Here is a 24861-nt window from a genome sequence, read left to right as displayed (position 1 = left end):
AACCCCCCCAATAAAGAAGCCAAAACAGTTGCCACTTGTTGTTTATTTCACTCCTGACATGAACGTTTGTCTCTTCATTACGCGCAGCCACTTGTCCCTTTAATATTTTTCTCTGCATTGGTAACTGCTCATCCACCATCATCGCTCTCCACTCTTTGATGTGGTGCTGGCTGCACGCATGCGCCTCTCATTGGCTCCTCTGCACCGTCTGGAGTAAGTTGGATGCGCGCTCTCCTCACTCGCATCGGGAAAGCACCTCAAAAGCTGTTGCGATGGGGAGGATCGGGAAAAGCCACTTTGGGATTTTGACTTTTTGCTCCCTCATGACTTTTGTCTGGACTCAGAGGTAACCTCGCCCGTCCTCTGTCTTGCATGTCATGCGGCGCGATGCGAGATATTAACAATTCTGCATTACACCACATTTTCTTTCTCTCTCTCTTCCCAGCGTCAATGATATCAAAGATCCGAGTAATATGCACCTTGTAAAAGAAACAGTGGACAGACTGATGAAAGGATACGACATTCGATTGAGGCCAGATTTCGGAGGTAACGAGCAAATTGGTGGAGGAAAAAAAGGAGGGGAGGGGGGTTGCCATGTTCTCAACCCGTGCAATACAGGCTTAATGGATCGCAAAATCTGCGTTAATTAACATAATCATCCATTCGCTGGCAAATGGGTTGTTTCCTTTCAGCTATATGTGAGACGACGTGCGCGTTTGATTGGAGAGATACGAAGGCTGTTCGATCCTATTCAGCCATTCTACATAAAACATGAAATTCCCAGCGTTTTAAGTTCGTTTGGGTCTTAAACGTCTTCTTTTCACGGGCCAATGATGCACAAGTCTGCTGTAGGTGGAAGGCAGCAGCGAGCAAACTGAGCGTGCGTCACGAATTAGTAAATTTTACATGATCGGCGAATTATTCATGTGTGTTGTATCAATGCCTGCTTTTCCTCACAGGTGCGCCGGTGGCTGTAGGGATGAATATAGACATCGCCAGCATAGACATGGTCTCTGAAGTCAACATGGTAGGTGCACCTTTTCCATTATCACTCTGCTTAGATGCCAGTGATCGCCTGCGTGGCACGGCTGGAATACATCCGAAGTGGGCTAGTTATCACGGTTCAGCGTGTGTGACTACATGTGATCGAATCGGGCGAACGCGAGCCTTGTTCGGTAGAATCCATTTCACTGGGGCTGGAAGGCGGGGGGCTATTTTTTAATAATATTATTCCAACACACCAACGTCATCCTCGCCTCTGTCTCCGCATTTGCAGCTCTACAGTGTTGCTGCATTTGAATTCAAAACACACACTCACTGGCGCACTCGGACGCACAGCCCCGGCTGCGCGCATGAAGGGCTACGTGCGTGTGTGAGTTGAATTTTGTTGACATTCCCCTTCCCCGATGCGCGTAGCTACCTACACTAAATAAAACACGTCCTTCCCCATCAAAGCTGCATTTTGTTGGCTTTTAATTCGGCGAATAATTACATCATCACCATGTGCGTAAACGATTCGTTCCCCCCTCCCCTTTTCAGCCTACTTGTCAGTTGACGCAAGCAATTTGTTAATAATACATGTCTGCTCAAAATCGCTGACGGACGTCACGTGCGCCTTGGAGGGGGACACAGGAAAGTTCAGCCGCCCGTGCAGGAGCGGCACCTATTGATCCGTGTGACTGACAGCTGGAACCGCTTCGGTACCGCTCAGATTTAATCTGCTGTATTTTAAGAGGAGAGCATTGGAGGCAGTATAGAGAATCCTGAGCAGGAGGGAGGATTGTTTACAATGCAGCCCCTCCACGGAGCAACATAACAGAGCTGTTATATAAGAACATGGGGAAAAAAAACAGGACAAGTGGAGGGATGTGAGTTTTCTATTATCAACTGGGCCAGTTCCTCAACTGGTCTGGTTAACGTTGCCAGTGTGTGCAGCTGCTGCTGGTTTTCTGCATTGGAGTCCTGAATGGTCAGAATGCTTCCTTTGGTGGAAAAGATTTATTTGGGTAGAGGATGCAACCAGAACGGAGGAGCCTTGGGGGTCCGGAGAGATTTGAAATAGAAACCCCTCACTCCCTTTCAGCCTCTCTCTCTCTCTCTCTCTCTCCCTCTCTCTCTCTTTCTCTGTCTCTGTCTTCCTCCTCCATCCTTTCCTCCCACCACTTTGACTGGATCCCTGGCTGTGACTCTGGGCTCAGCAGCCATGTAATCCACCTCTGCCTTGCTCCAAAGGGTTATCTTCCTTAAGAACTGGGCCTCTATGTGAGCATTCATCTGGAAAAAAACACTGCTTTATACATCCATGTATATGTGCGCGTGTGCGTGCGTGTGTAATAAAAGACAAAACTGCACAAACAGTGAATAGTGACTGACGTCATGCAACTCCCCCTGGCTATGAGAGAGTGTTCGTCTCACTCATTTCTCAGAAAAGCTCTTCCGGCCTGATCTGCACAGGCATCCCTCTGAAACGGCAGGCAAATTTAGACAAGAAAAGTTACGGAAAAGAAATTAATGAAAAACATTGGAGCGGGGTTTCTCTCGCCCCGCGAAGGAAATCCTTCATTTGACTTTCACAGCGGGTCACAAACTCCTCATCTTCTCCTTTTCAAAAACAATCCCGGTGCAGCAGAACGGGGAAATTGATCTGAGCGAAATCGATGAAATCTGGACGCGGCGCGATCGCCAGGACAAAGCTGGTGACCCGTGCTCAGTGCGGGGCCACTTTGATCTTCCTCATCCTCAGAAGCTGCTTTTAAGATTGAAGTAATCAGAGTAAAGAAAAGACGAGATCATTTATTTAGCATTTAGTATTCCTATGTGGTAGAGTGAGTTATTTGTCTGTGGATCACAGTGAGGGTTTCGGGTCCAGCTCCAGGGCCCAGGGAGGTGGAGATGAAGGTGGGGACAAGATAAGGCTTTCAACATCTGCTGGTCAGGGGATTCGACCCGCTGTGCTTCTGCAACCTTAAGCGTGAACATGAAGTGGGTGAAGAGCAGAGAGGTGGATGTTACTGCGACCAGGTCCTTCTCCTCTGATGTTAATGGACATCCTGGTGGAGGCTGAGGAGAAGGTGCTGCAGTCCTCAACTCCACACGCGGTTTCTCCATGTAAAATGTTGTTTTCAGGTGCAGAGCCGGCGCTGTATATTGTCTGAGGCAGTGAAAACACAAAATTACTTGTTAGGGGCTCATAATAATACTTCTGGTGTATTACTGCATCATACATATTGTTACGTCCTTCTTTGCCAGTGCTGTTTAAATGTACCTGTAATCAGGCTTCATCAAAGCGCTGAGAGGCGTCTGCACCGACTTTTTGCGATCTGAAATTGCTTCAGATGAATCTTAAAAACAGGATTGAGGCGTTCTTCAGGCTGAGCAGACAGAGAAATCACATCAAAGTCTTCATTTAACCATTGACACTGGTTAAAATGTCAACGATGCTGCATTTTAATCAGGCCAAAAACATCAATTTCCATTAGATCCACATTGATCTGAACCTGTCGTGAAGGAACTGTAACCTTTTTTCTGCGCTCACGTGACACAAATCCACAGCTTTTAAAAATGTATTTATTTGTTTTTATTTTTAGACCGCATCGAGACATCGAGTCTTGCAGCTGCAGTTTGAAATCGTGAGAGGAAATGGTGTAATTTGCTGCGAGCAGTGAAATCTGTATTCTAGAGCGAGCCTGCCATCATGGCGCTGAGCGGGTTTTGGTTTGCAGACAGCTGCTCGCTCTTCTAATTAAAGATAAAACTGCCTCTGGTGGAGGATGAACTCTGCATTTTGGTCGGGGCTGATTGAAGCCATTGTGGCATTTTTCTCCGTCTGACGTGAAGGGCATGATGGTTACCGAGGTGGTGTTTGCCTATGAAATGGGTTCCGCGTCGGTGCGCGTGCACGTGTGTGCGATGGGCACGCATTAAAGGGGACGGTCTCACGTGCGTTTGCTTCACAGCCGCGTCCACTTTACTTTTTGAACAAGAAAGGCCCGTCGAGACTCAAAGGTCAGCCGTGTTGTCGGGCAAAAAAAAGTAGCCGCGGTTGCTGCGTGACATTACAAATGTGCTATTTTCAGAAGGAAGTGTCCTCCGTGTGTGAGGTGTGACCACACATCCTCGCCGGATGGGCCTCTGCCGACTCACCGGACCCGTGCACACGTATGATATAATGGGCGAGACTGCCCTCTGCCAACAGCCGTGACCTCCAACCCTTTGGTCCTGGTCTGCTCGGTGCTGGCATCCCGCTCCATCACTCATCTCCCTCACTTAGCAGCTGAAAATTGCATTTGCATAATGCTGTTTGTTTTTGCTGAAATCACAGATCCAGGAACCAATCTTCTGGTTACGGTGCATTAAAAAGTGCTCTGCACACAGCCAGCGCAGCTGATTAAATAAAACTGGAGTCGGTTGTCTCAGTGCTGCACCAGCGCTGCATGATAAAACCCTCGGCCTTCGCGCGTGCATACGTTGAGCATCGCTGCGGCGTGGCACTTGGAGGAGAGAAGAGGAAGGTAAATGAGTATTTTCACTCCTCTTCCTCCCTTCATCTGGCTTGTTAATTACATGTAAAATACCTGAGGTTGGTGGTTGTTAAGAGGCGCTGCCTGTGCTATAATACTGATCTCTGAATGTTAATTAGCTGACTGTGAATTAAAAGATTTAAACAAACCAGCTGTGGTGGCTTCTGGGATGGAGGAATTAGTGGGGCGTGAACGCTCCCTTTATTACGATCATTATACTGACACGTGCTGGTTTCTGGTTTCTTTACATCATCTTACCGTCAGCAGGGAGGTTTTGACCGGTGTTTGTGTGTGTGTGTGTGTGTGTGTGCGCGTGTGTTTGGAGAGGTGGGGGGGGTTGCACACGCGTGTAAATTAGCAGCAACCATTTTGATCCTGTTTGTCCAAACTGATCCTGTTCCATTTTATTTTCAGCTTGTGGAAAATAAGCTTGTGTTATTTTTACTCAGTGTTTCCATGACAACGCAGCCGTTTTTAGTGGATCTCCGGGAGTCAAGGAAAAGCAAATAGGGCCTCTTATTCTAGGTTCTTTTTTCAAGGTTTTTGATCACGTTGAAAGTTTTTTTTGTTTTTACTTTTTTTTTTTTTTTTCTTTCTTTCTTTTATACTTTTTTTGCCCTTTGAATTCTTAGTAATTGTGATTCAGTCTCAAGCACCTCAGCATGAGTTGGATAGATTTTGTATGTGCATATATAAGGTATATATATATATATATTTAGTTGTATATTTTGTATACAACTAGCTCATATAGATGGAGGAGCCAGTTACAGAACACATGATGCATATTTCTACAAGTGAAAAATGAACCGGTGTAGTGATCTATAACTGGAGACTCTCCCTCATCTGAAAATCAAGCTGATGGTATATATTGCTACATACTGTATATCTTGATACAGATGCACTTCCTTGGTAAATGTTGACTCAATGTCTTTGTCCAGCTCTGATCTCTCAGAAGCATTTTCCGAAAGGCTGGAGAGCAGCTTGTAAAGTCATTAGTTGTGCTGAGTGGACACTGAATTAAAGATTAATGTGGTCAATAACAACATTAAAGTGAAACAACATTTAATCCTGCATCTTTTTGTATGCAGACAAGGATGAACACTGAGCTTTAGATATCATCCCAATAAAGCACATTTGTGAGTGAAACCTCTTTATTTAAAAAGAAAACATGCAAGTGATTTAAATTATTTTCATGTTTTTGAGTCTCACCAAACTTCTAATCGCTGTTATTACCCATTTGCAATATCCGTCAGAGAAGACTGTCTTTAAAGGCTCTGGACGATAGCGGCTCCATTCGGAGCCTTAAATGTGATGATGACTCCCGTAATGATTCTGTCAGGCATTTTCTCCACTGAAGCTAAGTAGCTGAAAAATGACCCATTGGTAAAAGAGTCACAAAGGCGTCCGTGTTGTCACTTCCCTCAGGACGTGTACAAGCCGACTCATTCAGAATGCACTGACTCCCCCGCCCCCCCCGACCCCGAACAGTTAACCACACACAGTGTGACCACAACAAATGAACGGGCTCAGCACGACCAGCTGCTGTGGCGTCTCCTCCAGCGCTGAGACGAGAAGGAGGTAGACGAGCTCCCGGGACGTCTGCGGGACAGCGCGGGCCCGGGCGCTCGCAACACGGCCGCCGTAGAATACCGACGGCAGCCATTTCTTCATCTCCATCCAGCAGCTGAGCAGTATGTACTGTTCCAGTGCGTCTCCCTCCCGTGTCGCTGGTGACAGCTGATGTAGTTACAGTAATGGAAGTCTTGTAACAACTGTGGCCTGTCACATTTCTCTGAGAAAAACAAATGTACTCCTTGTCAGTCTGTCGGCTGTTTAATGGGGTTATGTTAGCCCAGAAACTGCAGGGAGGGAATCCATTGTGCAGCTGTGCAGCCGTGACGTTTTGAACCTGTCCGGGTGTGCACGGCCGTCCCGTCCACGTGTTAACCACCCTCTTTCTTTCTTTAAATGTTTATGCCACAAGATGTCTCCCTCATTGATGCTGGCTCTGTGATGTCAGCGTGCCTTCTGAGGAGTGACAAGGAGACTGAAGGTCGCTACAGAGACCGACACTGCAGCGCGGGATAGCCTGTCTCGCGCTGATCTGCAGCTTTTTTGTCTCCCCGCACTGCTACACTGGTTCTTCTTCTCTGCATTTGGAAGAGGGGAAAAAATGTTTCCAGTGACTCAACCGCATGTGTGATTTAGTTGTGACATTAATTCCTCTGCGCGCCTGTTATGAATGTCATTCGCTTGCGACGTTTTCAGTGTTTCGCCAGCGTTCGCTCTGCACGTGTAATGGAACCATCGGGTGACGCTGAGCGTGCTCCACTTTGCACCCCTAACCGAGCTCAAGTGAAGTCTGGAGTCAAGCAGCACCATCTGTGAGGCCGTAATGATGATTAGAGCACAGCCGAGAGGCTTAGGTGTTGTTCTGTGCATCTCTATAGTTTTTAAGGCCACAAATGTAAACAGAGGCCACATCAGACCCAGGCCTGGTTAACCAACCGTGCTCACTTTTAAAAAAAATTATCTTGTTAGCATTTCTGACAAGTGTTCAAGTGTTTCCTCAAAACCTCTTACGAGAGTCTGATAAAAGTCGGACAGTCCCATAATGCAGCGCTTCATTAATTCAGAATGCTTTGGGAGGCGAGTTGAGAGAGCGGAGAGAAGAAGAAACAAGAAAAAAAAGGGATTTGCAAAATTATGTTGCGCTCAATTAGAATGTACTGAAATTAGTGATGCCAGAAATATGAATGAATATTAATCGTCATTGTATCTAAAATGGAATCACATGAAGGTGGTTTTCTTTAGAGCAGACCCAAACCCAAACGCTGTCTGCTTCGCACATTTGGACCTAAGATGAAGTACATAGATATAAACATCTAAATGTTTGATTGATTTTATTTTATTTTTTACAAGGCTTTGTATGTAAATCTGCAGTCATGCTGTGGTTTGGACTTTCGGTTTTGGCTTCAGTGTCGCTAATTTAGTTAGGGACACAGTTGCAGTCTCTCCCTCTCAGATCTTTACAGCTCCTTGTGTCGATATGGCAACAAATTGTGTGTTAAAAACAGGGTGCACTGCAGAAGATGCTGCTTAAGTTGACAAAGAGGTACAGTGAGCCTGCAGGCAGCAGTTAATGATCCCAAAGGTGATGGAGACGTCGGATCGACAGGCTGATAATAAGACAGAGAGCAAGTGCTGTGTGTGTGTGTGTGTGTGTGTGTGTGTGTGTGTGTGTGTGTGTGTGTTTCAGAGAGAGAGAGAGAGGAAGGGTTCAGGGCAAGCCGTTGACGTTTCCCTCCTTAGAAGATCAACATGGCAGCAGCTCATATATGTCTAGATGCTTTGTTTTAGACGTGCACGCTGAGAGGAAAGAGTTTAGGAGCAAAAATGGCGAAAAGCTTCCCTTCACATGATGGCTGCCTGGAGAAGAAACTCAAGGGCCTCGCTCCTGCGCATTTCTTTAAAAATTAGTTCTTACTCGCGGATTATCTGCAATATACTGCAACGGAGCAGATTCGACTGCAGTGCTCTGTTTTCCTGTGTGGGTGTAAGTCTTTTTTAAGAGTGAGGAGCAGAGGAACGAGAGGAAGAGAACGGAGAGGAGTTACAGTTTACCGCTTCATTACCGAGCTTGTGTAAAAATAAACTATACAGTATTAAAAATGCAGCCTTTTTTTTCTTTTAAATTTCCCAAAATCTGGAAAACACTTGTGTATTTAATGATGTATGAACACAGACTTGTCTCTTTGTCCCCTGACCGTTTACATTAGTGGCTGAGCTCATCTTCATCGGAGTGAAAGAAGATTTTTTTTAATAATATATATTTTTTTTTAAATAAATAAATATTAATTTTCAAAAAAATGGTGGCTGAGAACGATCCCCTCTGGTTACAGTTTCAAAACTAGGAGAGGAGCATTGAACCCCAGACGCCGCGGCTCTGAGTAGAGCCCGTGGCCTTTCCGATGACCAGCAACCCCTCCGGCGACCTTTTCACGACGCAGAGTTCACGTGAGGCGCTGTCACAGGTCTGCAGAGTCAGGGTGATGAAATGCTGGGGTGCTCCTCATATTCCCCAGTTGGGGTGATACTTGCATAAAACATTCCGATTTAGAGAAGCACCGGTGACCAACAAGGTATCTGAAGAGGTTCCTGTGCTCATCACACGTGTTGAGCGTCTATTTCCTTCAGATCAAATGGAAATATTTCACTGTGTAATGACCTGGCAGATTAGACACTGACCTAATCTTGGAATTCACAGATTTTGCTGCCAAAAGTGGCCCTATTGCTCTTCCGTAGTGTCTTAAAATCAAATTGATAAAATATTTAACCGACTCTAAAGTAGATGCAGGCTTTTATGTCTGCTTCCCCTCCCCTCTGTGAATAAGCAGAATTCCCAGTTCTCACATGCTCCGTTCCCTCGTCTGTCTTCCAGGACTACACCCTGACCATGTACTTCCAGCAGGCGTGGCGGGACAAGCGTCTGTCCTACTCGGAGATCGCGTACAACCTGACTCTGGATAACCGGGTGGCGGATCAACTGTGGGTGCCGGACACTTACTTCCTGAATGACAAGAAGTCCTTTGTTCACGGCGTGACTGTCAAGAACAGGATGATCCGACTGCATCCCGACGGCACCGTCCTTTATGGACTAAGGTGAGGTAATGAGGCGACAGATGAGGCGTTAATATCGGCTGATAATGAAGTAATTATTCGGTTTGAATGAGTATAGTAGAAGAAATGGACCCGACAGACTTTTTCTCTGAGATAAGCTTTATTATCACATCAGCATTAAGATTATGTTTCATGATAATTCAGAACTGATTCAACAGCAGAAGTCCTGCTAAGTAAATGCAGTAAGAAGCATGAAATAGAAGCAAAATAAGAGTAGAATGTTGTGCCTGGCGTGCCATCATATCATCATGGTCATTAGCATCAATATTTGATTGGTTAAGATCATTAAAAAATAAAAATCAGGTCACGCGGCGCAAACGGTGCCAGTCAGCTCGTGGCTGTGCTGCGCCTCTGTGAGACGTCTCTCCCTCGGCCACTGGACTGTGATGTCTCTGAGGAGGCCGCCGTCCATAATTGATAAAGCATAATCAATAATGTAGCAGTTCAATACAAACACTGACACTGTATTTGTACCGATGCTGCGTGTGTGACATCCATCATCCTTTGATCCATCACCTCTCCCTCGTGTGTGTGTGTGTGTGTGTGTTCATGTACTTACTACATACCGAGGACCCAAATTTGCATTCCGCTAGCAAAGTTAGGACTATTTTGGGAAGTGAGGACATCTGGGTTGGTCTTCACAACGTCAAAAGTCTGTTTGAGGGATAAGACCTAGTTGTAAGTTTGAGGTTAAAATTGGTTTTAGGTTGGGGGGTTGGTTGGGATGGTTAGGGTAAAGGAGCTGGGTAGTACATTATGCCTATGGAAGTCCTCACAGAGATAGAGGTACGAGGATGTGTGTGTGTCAAGTGCTTTATATTCACTTATTCTTTCTCCACGTTTAGACCTCCCTCTTGCAAAGAAGCTGCTTAAAAAATTTACGCATCTGCACTGCACCATATTATTAATTTCGCTTCAACAGTTGTAATTTATAACCCTCTGACTCAATTATATAAGCCCGACACATGTTTTTGCATAACAGATGAAAGCAACGGGGGCTAAGAGTCGGTAGTAAATTCTGGGGTGTGCGTGCTGCAGGCGGACACGGTTTTTACCGCAGATATGATGTCCTTGTCAGTGCCGCCGCCTCCCGGCTCCTCTCCTTTTTGGTTTGTGGGGTTTGGGTCCAGGTTCGGTTTGACGCTAGCGAGTCCAGACACGAGCTTCTGTCAGCGTCAGCCCGGCCAGATGCCTGTACGCTCTGAGCACGCTGACACATACCTGCTGAGACGGGCCGGCTGGTTGCAGCAGTGAGGCTTTGGTGGATGTGGAGGAGATGGCTAACTGAGGGGAGATCAGGGCAACAGCTTGTGTGTGCACACCCGTCCTGCCACGGCGTCACACAGCATTACTGCCCGCCTGAAGAGTCATCTGAGTCTGATTCATCAGCGTGACTTTCCGCCATATTCTTGTGTTGATGTCCCTCATCAGATGATACAAAAGCACAGTTTTTCAATCAGTGCTGATTATTGAGATTGTTCTGAGCCTTCAAAAGAGAAATGCACTATCACTTGCACAAGATATATCTGCAGTTTAATGTATTATAAATATAGAGACAACACTTTATCTCTCCTTTCAACTGTAAGATTGAAGCCACTGAAGCCTGAAGTTTGGGCGCTGCCATCATCATCATGTGAAGCCAGAGTCGACATGATGACTAGAGTAGCCACAATCTGGAGATCCCACCCACAAGGCGGGAAAAAGTTGAGACACTCCAGGATAATCTGATTTAAAAATAAAAAATACATAAATGTAATTGAAAAGCCAAAATGGCAGGTTCATTGGTTGACCAGCAGGGGGCGAACATGCACACTTAGCCTATTTGTGTATATATTGATTCACTGTACACACACACACACACACACACACACACACATTTAATTGCTTGTGTTGTTTACTCATAATTCTGTTGATATACAGAAACTGTACAGTACAAATCCTTCTCTTCAATTACCATGAGGAGCACAAAAGTGCAACTGTGCTCCCAGCTGTCACTTTAGAGCTCAGTCGACTCTCGGGGAGAGGTAATGTGATCTAATTACCAAGTCCCTGACAAGGCTCCACCAATAACACACAGGTGGCAGAAAATGCAGACGCCACCAAAAAGCGGAGAAACAATCACGGGCTCCACTTCCTGTCACTTTATTCAGGATAAACCTCTGAATGCACGAGCTGTCACAATTCTGAGGGCGGTAGGATGAGGCGTGAAGGTCAGGCTTTGCTCAGAATGCAGAATTTGTCAGGATTCTCTCTCCCTCCCCGCCTCGGTCTCCCCCTCACACTGAATATTGAATATTGTAGCTCCTCCTGGCGAAGACCCTCCCTGTGTTGTGGAGACAGACACCCTCTTTTGTGAGGGGTCCTCACTGAGGCTCAGGAGGTGCCATGGCAAGAATGGGAGGAGAAAGCTGCTGAGTAGAAGAAGAGGGGGATTTTGGTCCTGTCAATACGATCAATGCAGGTTCTGCATCGCTGTTAATGCGATCAGTGGCTCACTCAAACTACTGATCGGCCTGGTTTGTACTTTACATATTCCCGCCCTCTCTTTCACACACACACACACACACACACACACACACTCACACACACACACACACACACACACACACACACACACACACACACACACACACACAGAGTCTTGCAGACATTTTCCTTTCAAATTTGGCTCTCTTGCCCATGCAGACAGAGACAATCCTGCCTTCTGTGTTTCCATAGCTCCAAACGGGGGCTCTCTATCCAAAATGGAGGAAGCTTTTCCATCTTAATTTAATTTCCAGCTCTGTTGCAGCATTGGTGCAGCAATATCTCAACGTAATTAAGGAATGTGCCGTAGTTTGTAACCTGAATCTCGCTCTCCGCGTTGACTCCTGAGTCGTGATGCTCCCTCGAAATGAGATTCTGTCTGGGAATTCGTGGTGGTTGTGTTGTGTCCGTAAACAAGGTCATTTGGAATAAAGGTGCACGGGCTGCCTTCAGGGTGACTATACACACACGGACACACACGTACATCGCTCGTAGCCCGGGATGAACTGTGAGGGAACATGCACAGAAGGAAAAAAAATAACAGACTTTTTTTTAGAGCTCTATGTCCTATTAGGTCCGACGCAGAGCAAATGAAGCGTGTTCGAATCTGCGTGATCTGTAAGAGCGCAGCATCTCCTCCAGCAGGTTGGGATGGAGTGGGGGTGGTGGGGGGTGGGGGGTGGGGGTGGGGGTGGGGGGGGGGGGGGTAGGACCAACCGAGAAGACGGTGAAGACGAAGCAAGCCGCGCCAGTCTGTGGTAAAGTCTTGCTGCAGAGAGGCCGAGAATAAAATGCAAAGATGCAGGGAGGGAATCCTGCACACAAGCCCCTGAACGCATCCTCCCCCCTCCCTGATTATTTGCCGCCTATCAGCTGTAGGCGCGGGCAGGGGCCGTACTAGCGAGGGCAGCGGATGAAGAAGCTGCTCTTGATCAGCGACGCCAAGGCACTGACAAAAAGACTCCACGCTGATGATGTAGGTGGGCTATAAATAGGCTGTTATTTTTACCCCTGTCATTTTGGCCTCATTTCCACTTTTCCCCTGCGCTTCCTCTGCCACACCGAGGATTCGGCAGCGATGGTGAGCGGTGACTGAGTGGCTGCTGGTGAGCACAACAGCCAGCAAGTTGTGGCCATAAAAAGGTGTAAACTAGGACAGAAATAAGACTCCTGCATTAATCCCCCAGTGCGCCATGGCCCCGCTTACTGGCTCTTATATAAGAGCCCACAGAGAAGGAAAAAAGGGGCAGTGGCAGAGAGAAGGAGAGAGAGAGGAAGAGGCAGAGAGGCTGGATGTGTGAGGGAAGGAAGGTCTTCATCTTAAAAAATGAAATCCTACATTTGCCAGCCATGGACCCCGGGGAGCTGCAAGTTTTATGTAGAAGCATTTCAAATAAACCCCAGGTCTTAATTATTAAAGACAAAACATTCTTCAAGATAAGTTAGCAGTTACGACAGCGTGAGAGAGTAAAAGAATCACCATTTGCTTTCTTTAATACGCTCTATTTCTGTTATAACCGGTGTTTTATCCTCCCTCTGCATGTGTGGACTGGTCTGATGGTGGACTGGTCTGATAGTGGACTGGTCTGATAGTGGACTGGTTTGATGGTGGACTGGTCTGATGGTGGACTGGTCTGATGGTGGACTGGTCTGATAGTGGACTGGTTTGATGGTGGACTGGTCTGATGGTGGACTGGTTTGATGGTGGACTGGTCTGATGGTGGACTGGTCTGATGGTGGACTGGTCTGATAGTGGACTGGTTTGATGGTGGACTGGTCTGATGGTGGACTGGTCTGATGGTGGACTGGTGTGATGGACTGGTCTGACTGTGGACTGGTCTGAGGGTGGACTGGTCTGTTAGTGGACTGGTCTGATGGACTGGTCTGAGGGTGGACTGGTCTGATGGACTGGTCTGAGGGTGGACTGGTCTGTTAGTGGACTGGTCTGATGGACTGGTCTGAGGGTGGACTGGTCTGATGGACTGGTCTGAGGGTGGACTGGTCTGTTAGTGGACTGGTCTGATGGACTGGTCTGAGGGTGGACTGGTCTGTTAGTGGACTGGTCTGATGGACTGGTCTGAGGGTGGACTGGTCTGACTGTGGACTGGTCTGAGGGTGGACTGGTCTGTTAGTGGACTGGTCTGATGGACTGGTCTGAGGGTGGACTGGTCTGTTAGTGGACTGGTCTGATGGACTGGTCTGAGGGTGGACTGGTCTGACTGTGGACTGGTCTGAGGGTGGACTGGTCTGTTAGTGGACTGGTCTGATGGACTGGTCTGAGGGTGGACTGGTCTGACTGTGGACTGGTCTGATGGACTGGTCTGAGGGTGGACTGGTAGTCCACTGATGTGGACCCCCCATCAGTGATGTCCATGCTATTCCAAGCATCAGGGATTTCTTTTTTACCAAAGGAAACAGGCCAGTTTGTCCTCTCATTAACATCAGATTCATTTCCTGGAATTCTGAAGGTGACCCTGCTGGAATGACGGACTTCTGTTGAAGCTTATGCGTCGCCTGCTTGCGTCGTTCGCAACCTTTTTTATTTTTAGTTGTGAATGAATAAATCATGAAACAATAATGTTGACTGTAACTTGCTGTGACAAGGGAAACCCAAGGTCATAACAGATACTTCAACCTTTACTGGGAATTCTCCCACAGGCACCTTTTATTGTTAACGTTGGCATGGCGCGTGCATGTGTGTGTGCGTGTGTGTGTGTGTGTGTGTGTGCAGATGCTCAATTTAGTCCGTGAATAGTTAACTGTGTGTCCAGTCTCTCTCTGACGGCCCCGGGGGCCGGCTCGGCTGGGTGCCAGCTCGTCTTCGCTTTGGCCGACTTGACGTGTCGTCAGAGAGTCCTTCACTCTCAGCGAACCTGTCGGACGCGGCTGACTCACGCCGATGGCCTCTTTGTCGCGACCAGTTCTTGAACCCTGTTCCAATGGGACAAAGTACCAGTGATCCCATTTGCGCCGCCGCTCTCGGAAAAAGCAAAAAAAAAAAAAAACGCAGCTACGATGGGTACCAACAGGAAATGATGCAACGCATGCAGAACTAGAGGACGGTACAGTTCCTGAGGTATTTGTCTCGATATTTATTTGCTGTTTTTACAGAAAGCTTTATTTCCCTGAGGTGATCTGTTGTGCAGCAGTAGTAGGTCTTCAGTAGATGTATGCTGATCTTAGGGGAGCTGTCTCACCTCTCAGCTGTTTGTTTCATCTTTCCTCCCACGAGGAGTTTGTCCATTTCCTTTCAGACGGCGTCTAACATTGACAAAAGGACACTTTTTTCATCACTCTGTATGTTTTGATCGCTGTCTTCTTAAAATGTGCCGATCAGCCTGGAGCAGAACGGTGCTCGTAAAAGGTAGCTGAGAGATTAAATTAACCTCATAGATAGTAGGTTGCGTTTTAAGGTCTTAAATTGCAACAGGATGATCAAAGTGCCACAGTGGCGCAGAATAAACGTGAAAAAGCAATAGATTTCCCACCATTTCATAAGTTTGACTTCATATTTGTTTGTGTTTGACATCTTCCGGTTGAGTCTTCCTTTAAACAATCTGGTGCTTTTCACTCGCCGCTTCCTATCGCAAAGGTTAAATGAAGTGAGCTATAAATAAATGAAGCATATTAAACATCTTCCATCCCACCTTGTGTGTAGGATCACCACAACTGCAGCCTGCATGATGGACCTACGCCGCTACCCTCTAGATGAGCAGAACTGCACCCTGGAGATTGAAAGCTGTAAGTACCGTTCCTCCCGACAACCGGCTCTCACGCCCACATGCACGCACGCACAGAACCCAACCGCACGCTCAGCTCCCAAAACAGCCGGCCCGGCCCGGTAGTGGAAAGGTAGAAGACAGGTTGATAAGACTGCACATAAAATGCTGAGAAAGACTGATGAGATATCAGGCTATATGCATCAAGAATGGGAACATCACTAATGGCTCACTGACTGATAACATCCCGCTTAATTAAGTCAACTCAACTGCAGTGGCTTCCCAAGGCAGAGAGGAGCCTGATTAGGTCCAGTGTTTCAGGGATTTGCTGATAATAGAAGTGCAGCTTCAAACTGCTTCTGTTTGTTCAGTGTACGAGCAAGAAAAAAGAAAAAGAAGCCAATTTTCACACAGAGTTTGTAATTGTGCGTGATCTGGCGTTCATGAGTCGAGGGGGGGAGGGGAAAAAAAGAGGCCCTCTGCCTGTTTTATCAGGGTCCCCGGAGAAAAGGATTATGGGGCTGGGATGTGGTGTAAGGCTCAGTCTTTCTGGGTTTGATCACACCATTGCCAGCAGCATTAAGAAGCAGAAAAACAGTGCGGGTCAGAACCGCCTCTCACTGCTCCACTCGCATTACGCTCACTGTCTCTCTCCTCGTTCTGTTTCTCGTCCTCTTCTCTTTTTCCCCTCCTCTCGCAGCCTTTTTATCTCTATCACTCATATTCAGTCTCTTTTCTTCTTCTCACCCTTCTCTTTTATGACCCCCCTCCCCACACACACACATTTGTTCTTCCATCTTTGTGAGGACTCTTCTAGAAATGGTGCATCATCCCAATTACACGCCCAACCCTAACTTTAACCTTAACCCAGGTATTGACCCTCAAACGGTCGTGAGGAACTGTGAGGACCCGACAAAATGTCCCCTTTTCCCAAACAGTGCTCACGATGTAGCATGTACAGGGACACAAACGCACAGCGCTAGTCTTGATCAGCAGGCGCTATCTGCTCTCGTATGGATTAACTGGCAGTGGTTTTAACGTCGGGTTCTCCTCGTGCCAGAGCGTGCTATTTTATTCAGACTAATGAGCCCAGAGAACTCTCGCTTCCCTTGATAAACTTGATGCATTTTTAACAGACACGAGTTCCCCCGATACCTCAGCGGCTCACCACTGCTGGGGCCGCTGGCCGCACCAGTCTGTCTGCACCCAGCAATAACTGATTTTTCTCCTGTCAACGTTTGAGACTTCCTGTCTTTGTTGCATTTTTACGCCGGTTGTACGCACGCGCGGCTCACCGAGTGCCGTGACGGGACGCACCCACAGTTCACCGTGACAGAGTCGGAAAAGCTGGAAAATTCAAATGAAAATAAAAGATAGCTGGAGATCAACACATTTGATGCCAACAGGAGGGAGGAGGCTCACAGGCCCATGTTTGTAGCATTGTGCTAACAGTGCTTTAGCGGTTTACAGGGGATGGAATCACATGATTGTGCTGTAACACTGTATAAATTTTAGATGTCCCAGCTGTTTTAGCGAATGGAATTGCTTGTATTGAGTGGATATAACCACATTTAAACAGCGATTGTTCCGTATGCATTTGTAGATACGGGGAACTTCCAGTGGTGATTTCAGTGCACTTGTGCCACAGCTTGTCACAGACGTTACAATGTTACAGCTTTGACGGCGTGCACACCGACACACGCAAAGTCATATCACATGTTCTCATGCGGCAGTAGCCATACTCTTAACGACACTGTGAGTCCTGCATGTGCGGGATTTGCGGGCTCTCCAACCTAACCTCACCTTTAATGTTGGAGTGTTAATTTTTAAAAACGAAAGCCTCGCAGTTTAATTATTCATCACATCTGAATTATAGGTCACTGCATCTATTTTGAGTGAGCAGCGAGAGACAAAACTGCAGTCGCAGATGGTTCCTCCCTCTCATGCAGCAGCTCCTTTTTGAGCCGGGTATTTCCTACAACCTCGCGGTTCACCCCATTGATTAGAAATGAATGAACAGACTTACTGTTTATCATGCAGTCTTATCATGTGATCGTACCCAATATCTGTACCATGCCTGAACAAAGCTCTTGATTTCTTCTCGTTAACGTGTAGGAACCTTGACTCACTCGCTCTCATAGCCTCTCGTAGGTGATCTAAATTCATGTGCATCGGTAAAAAGCTTGTAGCCCTTTTGAATAATCCTAACATGCTGTTAGAGCTTCCGTGTCAGACGGTGCAGGTCATCAAACCTACTGACCTTGCAGCCATTTTCCTGTCAGCATTATTCGCTTTTATGACCGCTGTTGGCTCGAGGAGGTGAAAAGAAAGCTTTCTATAAACGTGGATTTTGGTAAAGTGTTCGCTGAATTACGCGGTGTTCCCAGCAGAGAACAGTTTTTTTTCCTACCCGGTAAAATTGACTCTGCTTAAAGTTACAGTTTAGGATTAACTTCTGAATTAACTTACCAGTGGTTGAAAAAGCGTTTATTTTAAAAGGCAACCATAACACATGTCTCCCAGGGTTAAGGTTAGGGCTTAGGGACACCAGGAAAGAGTAATAACCCTCTACAGTGATATTTCTGTGCTGCAGACGGCTTAAACGCGCTGATCTTGTTGGGTGTTGTGTCTCCTTTCCTGTTAACGGCTGATGATGTTGCTCTCTCCTCTGCAGACGGCTACACCACAGATGACATTGAGTTTTACTGGCGGGGTGGGGACGGCGCCGTGTCAGGGGTCGATAAAATAGAGCTGCCGCAGTTCTCCATCGTTGATTATAAGCTCATCTCCAAGAACGTGGTCTTCTCCACAGGTACGGGCCGTCACCTCTTCTTCCCTCCGTGTGCACGTTTGTTGAACTGCAGCAGGAACCTTCAGTGTAAACCGGAGACACTGAAACGCACGCTCGCTAGTGGGCATCGGTTCAGATCTATTTCTGTCCCTGTGCCTCCTTCAGGTTCGTACCCCCGTCTGTCCCTCAGCTTCAAACTGAAGAGGAACATCGGCTACTTCATCCTGCAGACATACATGCCCTCCATCCTGATTACCATCCTGTCCTGGGTCTCCTTCTGGATCAACTACGATGCGTCGGCTGCCAGAGTGGCCCTGGGTATGACCTGAGAAATAATAAACAGCAGCCGGGCAGAAAACAGGCCCCGTTTAATGTATATGAAGAGTTCCTTAGGTCTGGCTGCTGTGTGCTTGCGTCTGTGACGACACTCCTCTCCCAACATCTACATTTTCTCATTAGCTTCAAGCATGTGAGTGATAACATTGTGTGATAGGCTGCCTGGCTAAATGTCTGTTGTTCAGCGATGACTATATGCATGACTCATGCAGAGCGAGAAGCGCTGCAGCTCGACCTTGAAGCGTGCTGTCTCTCTCTCTGCCTGTCTGTCTGCCTGTCTGTCTGTCAGCGCCCTCTCTTTGGTCCGAACTCATCGGAGCCAGTTCGCGTCTGAACTACGGCAGAGTTAAAAGACGGCCGATTAAAACGCCCCTTAAACATCAAAGTTAATGTATCAGCCCCCCCCCCCCCCCCCCCCCCCCCCTCTTCCCTCAATGTCACACAGCCCCTCTGGTGAAATCAAAAAGCATTTCTCGTCTACTCATTGGATTTCGGAGAATGGGACCCCTGGCAGGTCAAACGCGGAGCCTCGAGAGGCAAACGTGATAAAATACAAACGTGAAAAAAGATTTACAGCAAGCGAGAGATGAGACGCGGACGCTGCCGTGACGCTGCCGGCCGCCAGATTATTTATAATAACATGTGAATCTGACCAAGTGCAGATTGTGCATGCAGATGACTAATGTATCAAACACAGCTCATATGTATGTTAAAAGCAGGTGAATCGTGCTGTGACTAATGGCAGAGGGCTGAGCCGTGCTTTTCATGGCGTGCACATTTGGCTACGTTCGGCTGCATAATTGGATATAAGATGTAACCACGGGAAACGCGTACGGTCTCCGGCTCAGGTGGACCTCGTTGCCCAAGTGTGTGCTGCATTCATCTGGATCTGTTTGCTCCAGATATGATGCGCGATAAGCACGTGTTCACCTGTCCCCCTCAAAGACACAGGTGTTCTCTTTTCCATCCCAGTATAGAATAATCAAAGATGACTTCATATTTCGGGTACCTTCTCCACGGGGAGATACAGTATTACAGTGCAGACCTGCAGGAAACACAAGTTATTACATTTGTTCTCATGATTTTTGCTGATAATTCCGACTCTCAGCCAGGCTGTTATGGCTGCAAGGCTCTAATTTAACGCTATGAGATGAATGTCAGCATGTTTACGTTACTGCATGAGTGAATTTAGCGTCACGTCGGCTGACTTTCTGCCTGCATCCTAACAGAAGGTGCTGGGCCAAGACACACGGTCCTTTAGAATTCCGTCAGTAGGGTTCCGTGAACAACTGCGTGGGATTTTACGACCCGTTTCGCCGTAATGCGGCGACTATTCTGCTGCTTGATGAAGCCGATAGAGAGACGGCTTTCTAACCGTGCAACCTGTGGTGTCCAGGGATCACCACCGTGCTGACCATGACCACCATCAACACCCACCTGCGCGAAACGCTGCCAAAGATCCCCTACGTGAAGGCCATCGACATGTACCTGATGGGCTGCTTCGTGTTTGTCTTCCTGGCCCTGCTGGAGTACGCCTTCGTCAACTACATCTTCTTCGGCCAGGGCCCCCAGAGGCAGAAGAAGGCTGCCGAAAAGGCGGCCACGGCCAATAACGAGAAGCTGAGACCCGATCCCAACAAGGTAGGGGCGCAGGCCGGCTTTGTGTCGTGGTTCTTTTTTTTTCCTTTCTCGTGCTGTCAGTTAATGTGAATGTTTATCTGTGTGGGAGGGAATGATGTTTCTCCTCTCAAGGTCAATGTGATACTGTGAAAAATGCCTGATTTTCTGACTCTTTTGCTCTCCAGCTCTCCATTCCTCACTGATTTTAGCCTTGTGTATCAGCTATACTGCTCAAACCAGGATGAACGAGTGAAGGCAGAAGCGGCGAATGGCTTGTGCTTCCTCTCCCAGATTCTGTTTTTCAAACAGGACGGCACCTTGAGAGAAAAAAAAATCAATTTCATACAGCTGCTAAAGCTAGCAGGAACAACAGCAACGTGGGAAAAAAAAATCAAATCAAACACCGTTTCCTTCTGAGTGTGGCAAGCTACGATTTCCCCCGAAGTAACAGTGCTGATTTTGTATGCTTGCAGTGGCTGGTGGGAAATGTAGCTCAGAGAGATGATGCTCTGTATGCCAGAATGAAACAGAGGGAAATTGACGCGTATGACTCGATGTGGGATCCCCTCTTTGTGGACGATGCCGCGTTAGGACTAGGCGAGCAAAGAAATAAGGTACTGGAGGTTTTGAAAGTCAAAACTTACTGTCATTCAATCTGAATCAAAACAGATCAGAGGACGCTGTAGTTTTTTTTTAGTTTTTTTTATTTCTTTGACTTCAGTAGATTTTAAGGCAACTTTGATCATCACTCCCACCATTGTGTTTTCCCCTCTCTTGGTTTGCTCTTCATGCATTTTCCTGACAAACACGGTTCGGCAGTTTGATTTCCAGCGGGCTCTGATTGAATCAGAACTCGGACCACACATCTAAATTGATGTGAAGAAAACACCAGTTGTTCTCTCGCACAGTAATTACGAAGATTCGGGCTCTGCCCATTTTCACCGGCAGTCCAGAATTCTTCTTCGACAAAGCGAAGTCATTTGAAAGAATTTGAAAAGATAAATAGCGCTTTAAAACAAGCTCTATTTCCGGCGGGACGGAGCTGAATTTAGACTCGTTCTCCTCTTAGGAGTCAGGCCATGGATGAAGAAACGTTGATCCGAATTCACTTCCCACAACGTCCTGAACCCTTTTTTTAGCCTACCTCTCCTCCATCTCTGCAGAGTTCTTACTACTTTTCTCAAACCTTCTCCTGTCATATTTTTTGCTTTCACTTGATTCTTTTCCTTCTTTTTTTTTATTTTTTTTTTATTTTGTTTGTCTTGTGAATGTGCAGAATTTCAACCTGATTGAAATTCTGAAATGACAATGAGAATTTGTTCATGATAGTTAATTTTTTTCCCACTCTTCCAGGAATGTTACCTCATAGTGTTGTGGTGGTTTGCTCATGCAGATATTGATTGACAGATGATCAATAATTGACAGCAGTTTAAAAGAACACTAACCATTTGCATTACCCATTTTACCCATCGATACTCTGCACCTGCTGCACTTGTTTTTAATGATTTCCTACCAGAATGACGTTAAAAATAGTTAGATTTCTCCTCAGCAGCAAACTGTCATGGCTCCACCTGTATTTAAACTCTCACGCAGATGATTCCCGATGACAACATCCTGTTCAGCACCCTGGAGATGAAGAATGAGATGGGTGGGGCCGGGGATCTGTCCCGGGGCCTGGGAGCCCCCGGTGACCCACGCAACACCATGCTGGCCTACGACAGCACGACACTACAGTACCGCAGAGCCGCTATGGCCCGCCAAAACTATGGCCATAGCGCCTTGGAGCGCCACGCCCAGAAGAAGTCGCGTCTAAGGAGACGGGCCTCGCAGCTGAAGGTGAACATCCCAGACCTGTCCGACGTGAACTCAATCGATAAGTGGTCCAGGATGATCTTCCCCACCGTCTTCTCTTTCTTCAACGTCGTCTACTGGCTCTACTATGTCCATTAAGCCCGGCGCCATCCAGTGGCGAGCCTGCAGCGGGCTTGTCAGAGAGGTGAAAAAGAGGCGAAGGTGAGAGAGATGTGAGCGAGAGAGAGAGAGAGAGAGAAAGAGAGAGAGAGCGAGAGAGAGAATGAGAGATGAACAGTGCACCAACTTTTTTTAGCTGGTTCATCATAGACAAAAAGATGCAAAAGCAAAGACTTTTGGATGGACTGCAGCAACACCCAACACTTCAGTCTGCAGTGACTCTTTCAGTATCCAGGAAAACACCTTAAAACAACTGACAAACACTCGAAAAAGTGGAGCGAGTTTTAAAGAGACAGAAACGGTGCCTGTTCCAGAGTTTCAATATATCACTAATATTTGTCATTCGTAGCTTACTCTCTGTGGATCAAATATTTATGCTTGTGTTTGCATATACTTTAAGGATTTGTTTTGTTTAGTATCTATTTACTTCGTAGCCGAGCTGTCTGCATCCAGGAAAGCTTTAAAAATGATTTTAAAAGGAGTCATCCTTGATAGTCTATTTTTCCTATATTTACTGTATATCGAATCATCCTTTAAAAGCATGCTTCTGTTTGATTTCATTTGCATCTCAGTCATAATGGCGCTGGAGTGCAAAGCCTTTTAGTTTCACTAGCTCAGCGTTAGCTTGTTGGTCATCGCTCGCAGCTTTGGCCCACCTGGGTGATGTTTGAGCGTCGCTGGAGGACGTCAGGTGGACGGAAGCTCTTTCTCGGGACAACCCAGTGTGGCTTTTTACGGCGCCAAAGCTTGAGAGAGGATTTTTTTTTCCTTTTTTTTTTTGATGCGTTCATATTATCCAGTGAAGGAGTGAGATTGTGATGCTTTGGCACTTTAAGTTTTGCGTTTGCTGTGCTGATGGAATCAAGCCCCGACTTTTTTTCTTTCCTTTTTGGTGATTTATTTTTTACTTTTTGAAGAGAACATTTGACTCCTCTGTACTTTCTGCCATCTTGCTAGGAGCTTCAGAGGCGAAGAATGGCTTTAACGTGCTGGTGTATGAACTTTGCTGATCAGTGAGCCAAGTTTCATCGCAACCAGAGTCGCTGCATAAATATGGCAATCCACAATCATCATTATCAGTAGAATTGAATGATAAAACTATGAAGCGTTTCATCGTGATTAGGTTTCTGTTTCTGAAAAAAAAATATGTGTAGATAAACATAAAAATCATATTTAAAGAAAAAGAGATGATTCATTTTTATAAATCAGTACTCTCATTATTGTGTAAATATGGATTTATTCTATTTAAATGGGTCTCTGTTGTTGTTTTTGCAGTTAAATTACAGATCAAATGTTTCATTCAGTCAAAAAAGAAGAAGAAAAAGAGCAACTTAACTGGTGAAAAGAAAAACACAATTCACAGCTTTGCTGACTCTGTACTTTTTGGACTTTTTCCTTTCTTTTTAACGGACTCTAAAAGCATCTACTTGCTGAAACTAAAGCACTTCCAGACTTTTGGGTCGTTTTGTTCTGCAGAAATGACTAAACATGGACCCCACTATCCAGGCATTGAAGTCAGGCATATTTTGTACAAAGTTTCTGTAAATTCCAATTGTAATATTTCATAATGACTGTAAATACATTGTGTAATGATTGTCGGCAATTATGAAGATGTATCTAAATTCAATTAAAAGTTAATTCAGTCTATCACTTCAACAAGAGAGTACACTGGTGGCAGTTTTATGCGTCCTGGATAAATGTGTTCATGCTCCCCCCGTAGTTGGCTGATTATCTGGTTATGAGTGGGTGAAAAACGCCAAGTTACACAGGGAAGGAGGAGAAAGCAGGTGTGGAGCATGGGGGCCCTACTTGGAGATGATTCGTAAGTGGATGGAATGGCAGAAGAGAGGACGGAGTGGAGATCTGGGCTTAAAGGAAGACAAGCAGAGAGCCAGTTAGGGGGACACTGGAATCATTTGTAGCCCACGAGTGTGAGAGGCCAGATCTGCTGCTCTGAAAACAGGAGGACTGCATGAGGATTTTCATTCTCACACAGGAAGAGCAACAAAATCCCTCCAACCACACGCTGACGTCTCCTCGCCTCCTCCTGCCTCCCTCTGTTAGCTTTACTGCACCAAACTAGTCTTTCCCCCTGACCTGACCACTGTTACAACCAGTAAATGGATGCTCCTGCATATTGGATGCTGCAAAATAGTGAATATTTAATATTTAAAAGGGGATTTTGTTCATGCAAGGACTAATGTGCAGCTCACATTTGATTCTGAAGTAAGCAGACGAGAAGAACAAGGAGAGCTATGTAAGGAGAAGGTAATACAGGAAATATCAGACGACTGTAAAATTATAACAAATAAAGATCTACACTAGAGACGGAGATCATAAACGGTCACTGGGTTGCTTTTCTGAGTATCATTCTTGTGCATTTTGATTACACTGTTCTAATCTGAGGTGCATCATCATTGTTAGTGACACGTGGTAACAACCCAGCATTAGCTAAGTCCTCGCTACCATGTAAACAGCACAATCATATATTCTTGAGTTAATTTTGAGACAAAATCCAACAAAATCCTGTTTTGTTTTTTTCCCAGTTGCTGATGAAGTTAATGTCTGAAGAGGCAAAAGAAAGAAAAACGAAAGAAAACAAACCAAAACACTCTAACAACTGAACCCAAAACGACTCTTTTAATTACTAAAGTGTTAAAAATCAGTCCTACATCACTGATCTCCCTCAGTTTAACCG

At 46.2% G+C, this 24861-nt stretch overlaps 1 protein-coding gene across 2 annotated transcripts; it reads left to right on the top strand.

The window, feature by feature from the left end:
* Positions 1-171: 171 nt before the first annotated feature.
* On the top strand, positions 172-23822 carry gabrb2a (gamma-aminobutyric acid type A receptor subunit beta2a). Of its 2 annotated transcripts, XM_003970434.3 has the most exons (10): positions 176-346; positions 446-546; positions 960-1027; positions 8962-9182; positions 15385-15467; positions 18120-18257; positions 18402-18554; positions 19969-20213; positions 20666-20806; positions 21786-23822. In XM_003970434.3, exons 1-10 carry the CDS (start codon positions 273-275, stop codon positions 22140-22142), a joined length of 1581 nt encoding a protein of 526 aa, XP_003970483.1. In that variant the 5' UTR covers positions 176-272; the 3' UTR covers positions 22143-23822. The 2 variants fall into 2 exon arrangements, with proteins under 2 accessions (XP_029703218.1, XP_003970483.1); XM_029847358.1 differs by lacking the exon at positions 20666-20806 and having other exon boundaries at positions 172-346; positions 21786-22142.
* The last annotated feature ends 1039 nt before the right edge of the window (positions 23823-24861 follow it).

The sequence above is a fragment of the Takifugu rubripes genome, chromosome 14, assembly GCF_901000725.2.
Source record: "Takifugu rubripes chromosome 14, fTakRub1.2, whole genome shotgun sequence".
Lineage (NCBI taxonomy): Eukaryota > Metazoa > Chordata > Actinopteri > Tetraodontiformes > Tetraodontidae > Takifugu > Takifugu rubripes.
The sequence above is the reverse complement of the archived record's forward strand: the minus strand, read 5'-3'. Positions and strand labels throughout refer to the sequence as shown.